Raw genomic sequence first — 5,479 nt, 5'->3', positions numbered from 1 at the left:
CGAACGTAGTTCCAGGCAGCACTTGACCGCATTACATGTCTATATCACTTCGCCGCACCATTTCAGTTATTTCCAAGGTTAGCATACACGCTAATGTTGTTAGCGCTGTTCTGACAATTAACAACTTAAAAACTACATGACATTTCTCACAAGCAAGTTAACAGCGTGGTCCTGAAGAAAATTAACTAAGCTTCACTATTAGTAGAGACGATGCAGACTGATATTCACCAGCTTAATATCTCTCTCCCTCTCTCTTTCTGTCTGTCGGTCTGTCTAAACTTCATTATTAACTGCATTAGTTTGCTATCAATGGCTCAAGTGTGGTTCCTAGGTCTAAAATGACATTTTGGAATTAGCAACGAAGGCGTTGGGTGAGCAGCGTAAGAAATTAATCCAAAGTGGTGCATTATTTTCCAAGAATTCAACGGCCCGTCGTCAATTATTCCTTACTTAATAACGCAAGACGTGGAGGCAAAGAAACACCCGAAGCGGAGTGCATTACAGTCGATTTAATGCACAGATTGCCGTAGATTATCTCACTAATACTATGGTCATGTGCCAGCATTGACAAGTTAGGGCCCGTTAGTGATGTTTGCACCGCAATATCTGGTTATTTTCATCAGCTCTAGCATTCTACCTGCTTCAAATCAGACAGAGATGAAGTAGTGGGTAAGACCACATTTATTTGAATTAATTATCATTCGAGAGACAGAGAGAATGAGACAGTTGTGCGTGTGTGAATTACCTGCGTCTGCGCGTCTCTCTCTACGAACAATGAGCTTGAATTTAGTTACTTAAACAGTGATTTTACCTCCTCGTTGCTGAAGAATATAATGTAGCGATCCAGTTTCAAAGACAGCATTGACAACATGTTTCTGTGGTTCTGAATGTTTCTATGTGCGTGACCTTCAATCTCTCTCTGTAAATATAGGTCAGCATTAATATTGAACGGTGATTAAACTGATTTGGAACTACCTGTGCCTTAAACAGTTTTAATGCACACCTTCCAGCCAATCAGAATAGAGTATTCAGACAGACCATGGTGTGTGTGTATATAATATAAACATGAAAACAATCTTCCTACAATTCCAGTACATGTCAAAGCCAGTATGTTTATAGAGGATATTAATATTAATGTTCATGTTTTTAAACACAATTGTACTAATAATAAACATACATAATATTTTGATGGGAGAGAACGATGCTCATAAAAGTGTGTTGTGGAAACCTGTATTTAGAAATATGAACTGGACTAAATTAAAATACTATTTAATTAACTTATTATTTATTTTATTAAATAATAAAGTAAAAACAGCTTGCCATTAAAATTTTACATGATATATATCCAGCAAAAAGTGTATTAGAGAGATTTCATTTAGATATTCCTGTGATTTTTCTTCGACAGAACGAGACCATCATAAGTTTGTAACCGTGTATCGAAGAGGAGTAATTCTGATGTATTATTCCGATGAAAATAATAATACATTTATTTATGACATTTTATTTCACAAGAAATAATCACGGTCTAAGCTACATTTCATTCATTTCATCCAGGGGACCAAAGATTACAGTGTCTTTTGGAGAACACTGTCAATATCAGACTGTATAAATCTGTGTATTTACGTATCCTCAATGCTAATGATAAACATAAACAGCATATCAAGAGCTGTATGAATAGAACAATATACAAATTATGCAAAATAAATCAGAAAATGGGTTTGTAGCCATTTTCCCAGTTTACATATCAAATTACTGACCCATTACGGTTTACAATATTTGTCATGCCTATTTACATTAATGGATAAAGAAATTTGCATAATGAATACATGTCTAATATACAGTTTTTAAATTAAATATTTTAAACCGATTGCAGGAAAAGTAATCATCTTTTATTACTGTTTGAATACAATGTTAGTATTTATTTCAAAATGGCAGTCACTGCCATTGATTTTCACCAGCGGCGCAAACTAAAAGCAAGATGGGAAACGACTTGCTGATGGCAGAGTTTAAAACTCATTGGCTCAAATCAGTCAGAACATTTTGGTCTTTTGTAAAATGCAAGGTAAAAAATTCTGTCTGAAATGAATGCTAGACACATTGAATTGATTGTACATAAACTAATGTTAAAGCAGCAGTTATTATGAATCCACTTCATCAGTAACACAGCGCACGATGGATCTGATTGCCTTTGCTTACAGAGATCGCCGCTCTGCTGTTCTACTCCTCCGGTCGAGGCGTCTCAAACGAGCCTCTTCTCTGTAACTCCAGGGAAATCCCACTGACGTCTGACCGGTATCCCAGTGAGGTCACGTGACCCCAGATTGACCCCGGATGGCGGAGCGTTCATTCATGCGCTGTGACAGAGAGACGAGAGACACTCATCCTTCATCAGCTCTTCTGTCAGAACTTCTCAAATAACATCCATTCAGTCAGAAATGGGAACAAATAAATCAATAAGAAAGACTCACAGGATCACAGAAACGCAATGCGTTCACCAGCAGATGAAACTATTGATGAATGAATCTTTAGTGAAGGCAGAGTATGAATGCAAGTGAGACAAGCTGAGCGTTTATCTAACCCTAGATCTGGTGCGTCACGTGGAGCTCCTTCTGCCGTCTATTATCACAGGACTGCCGTATTCTAGTATCTGAATGATTAGCACATCAGAAAAATAGTGGCAGAAGTCAAACTGCTGCAGCAAAATACAACAGACTCAGAAAACCAAACGCTGCTGTTCACAAACACGCGTTACAACTGTGTGTGAATGCAGATGTTCACCAGCAGATGGAGAGAGCGAGCGTCTGTCTGAACCAATATGAACATTGGCCGTAGAAACTTCAACCTGAGAAATAAACACAGTGTTAGACACACACACACACACACACACACACACACACACACACACACACAATAAAGCAGCAGGAGACATTTTCCTCCTAATGTTTTTTACTGACATGCTGATTGGTTGATTGACAGGTCTGTGTTGGAAGGTCGAGTAAATCCCAGAGGTTTACACACACACACACACACACACACACACACACACACAGTAAAAAAAAAAAAAGGCACGGGCGAGCTGTCAGTGTGTCGTTCATGAAGTGAGAAAATGGCATATACAAAAATAACCTCTAGAATACAATTTACAAAAAGCATCATTACAATCTCCAGCCTGCGGCGTCTCGTGAAGCGGCCGATACGCGCCGGCCTGACAAACGCAAAGAAACGGGGAGAAAAGAAAACACAACCCTGAAAACGTTTGTTCTAACAGGAGGGCAAATAACTTAGTTTGAGGTACACGTGACGCTTTCATGCACAGACGTCTTACATCGCAGTAATATATTCAGTGATAGTACATTTGCATCGTTATTATTCACGGCTCGCCCCGTACACGCGTAAGACGCCGTCAGCGAGGCGGCAGCTCCTCCGGCCAGCGCCGGTCCGATCCGATCCCAGTCTAAACTATTGCAGAAGATGCGCGAGGAACAAACGGGTCCTGGTCCAGCCACACAGGAGGAGTAAGGCAGGTTTCTGGTCCCGGCGAGACGTTTAGCACCAGCACAGTGAGTCCATGGCAGCCAGCAGCGGCGGCTGCACAGGTGCATCATGGGAGATTATCTTTGTAGCTTTACTGATTGTGTTAGTCAGAGAAGAGGCCGCAGAGTCTTGGACCGTCCGTCTACAGTGGCACTTATCGAGAAGAAAGAGGAGCGTGGAGCGGATGGAGCGGACGGGTGCCGCGGTCACGTCCACTCCGACGGAGGCTCCCGGGGGCCTTTGGGATGCGAGCAGCGGCTGCCGTATCCTGCCGACGCAAACAACGGTTGAGAGAAACTCCCGAATCGGAAAAACCAAAAGCTCTCGTCGGCTCTATCTGGCTCGTCACTCACCGATCTCGGTCTCCGATCTCTTGTCCTTCGGGACGTTCAGAGGCGAATTTGGACCCTTTCCGTTCTTCTGCTCGGCATCTAGAAAAAGAAAACCGAAACTGCTTTACGCACACGCGGGCACAGTCGAACAAACACAGGGTTTCATTTCATCACTTTACAGAAGAAATCACATCAGAGCGACTCTTTGAGTTTTGATACGGAGCGGCTGATAACGACTTTCACCGCGAACAAAAGCATATTCATATTCAAATAAACCACAACGCATTGCAATGCTGCAAGTGAACTAAAATAATTTCTATAATTACAATATTATGATATCTTTGTGTAAACAGTGAAGGATTGAACAGCTGCAATTCTGTTGAGTTAGTTGGGAGTGCTACACACATACACTCAAATAATAAATATGGCACCTAACTCTGGTTTCTAGTGCTGCTAAAACTCGTGCCAGACGAGACACGGACAGAAAGTTGACTCACGGTGGGGAGTTTTATGTATTCAGTAAAAATACAATCCTGCAGGAAGTGCTGATCAACAGGAAGTGTTTTTGTCTACATACTGTCTCTCTCACCTTCAGACACTCATATTCTGACTGAGATTCATTGGCCAGAAATGAGAAAACATTATTAAACCCTGATCATGTGGTGTGGTATAATCTGATGGCGGCTGTAGCGTGACGTACCGGTCTTTGGAGGACTAGCAGGAGTTTGCGTGTCTCCAGACGCCTGTGAAAGCAAAGAGACGGGCGTTAAAGCTCTCGTTCTCAGTCGGCTTCAGCAGAAACATACGCTTTCGAACGCTGTGTCTCACCTGTGATGATGGCTCGTCTGAAGATGCTTCGGCCGGCGGCGGATTCACATCTGTGGGGTCTGAATGAACACGAGAAAAAAAGTTACAGGATGTTCAGACAGACATAAGAACGAGCGGCTCTCTGATGACACTAATCAAACAGACAAGTTTAATGACTGAACCCTTAATGACCCATCAGTGATCAACTCACTTCAAACTCTCTCTCACACACGCTACTGAGATTTACTATTATCACAGATGCACTAAAACAACTTGGCATGCGGGGAAACTAGCTTTTATCTGCATATTTAGCAAAAACAGTTTGTGTCATTTATATTTCAACTATCATGTTAGTCGCTAACAGAGTTTCACTGTGAGTGTGTGCGTGTCATTAAACTGATGTTCACCAAGAGCAACCAGACAAAACTAACACACAATTAACTGAAGTAAATCTTCATTGTCTAAATTCTGTGCCAAGCGAAACAGGATCCGACTTCATTACAGAAGCAGGAAGTGGCGTGCCGTGCTTCGTTCTCGGAGCCTCCGCTGCCCTCGTGTGGCTGGAGACAGTAAAGACGCACCTGTGGCCATTAGGAAGGACTCGGCGGTTCGCTCAGGAACGGGCGGGGGTGAATCTTCACTGTCGGCACAGTCTGGGGCAAAAAGAGCACCGTTACAGACCAGCGCTCTCACACGCGCACACACACACACACACACACACCGTCCAGAACGTTTACCCAGATGAACGCAGCATCAGCACCTGACACAAGCCCGGAGCCCCAGTCGAGAGCTCAGAACACATTACC

The 5,479-nt window shown here is 42.6% G+C and overlaps 1 protein-coding gene across 1 annotated transcript; it reads right to left on the bottom strand.

The window, feature by feature from the left end:
- Positions 1–341: 341 nt before the first annotated feature.
- Positions 342–5,473, bottom strand: ptpn12 (protein tyrosine phosphatase non-receptor type 12). The gene is made up of 5 exons (XM_073838218.1): positions 5,255–5,473; positions 4,695–4,753; positions 4,567–4,609; positions 3,888–3,965; positions 342–3,802 (listed from the first exon to the last, which is right to left on the bottom strand). Exons 1-5 carry the CDS (start codon positions 5,262–5,264, stop codon positions 3,741–3,743), a joined length of 252 nt encoding a protein of 83 aa, XP_073694319.1. The 5' UTR covers positions 5,265–5,473; the 3' UTR covers positions 342–3,740.
- Positions 5,474–5,479: the final 6 nt, after the last annotated feature.

Source organism: Garra rufa, chromosome 4 (assembly GCF_049309525.1).
Source record: "Garra rufa chromosome 4, GarRuf1.0, whole genome shotgun sequence".
NCBI lineage: Eukaryota > Metazoa > Chordata > Actinopteri > Cypriniformes > Cyprinidae > Garra > Garra rufa.
This window is presented reverse-complemented; position numbering and strand designations above follow the sequence as displayed.

Bases quoted from the DNA above. Each gene is read 5' to 3' on its own strand.
- ptpn12 (XM_073838218.1), bottom strand. The intron at 4,610-4,694 runs GTGAGACACAGC...TTGCTTTCACAG, and splicing joins CAGACGAGCCATCATCACAG to GCGTCTGGAGACACGCAAAC. The intron at 3,803-3,887 runs GTGAGTGACGAG...TTGCGTCGGCAG, and splicing joins GAGATCGGAGACCGAGATCG to GATACGGCAGCCGCTGCTCG.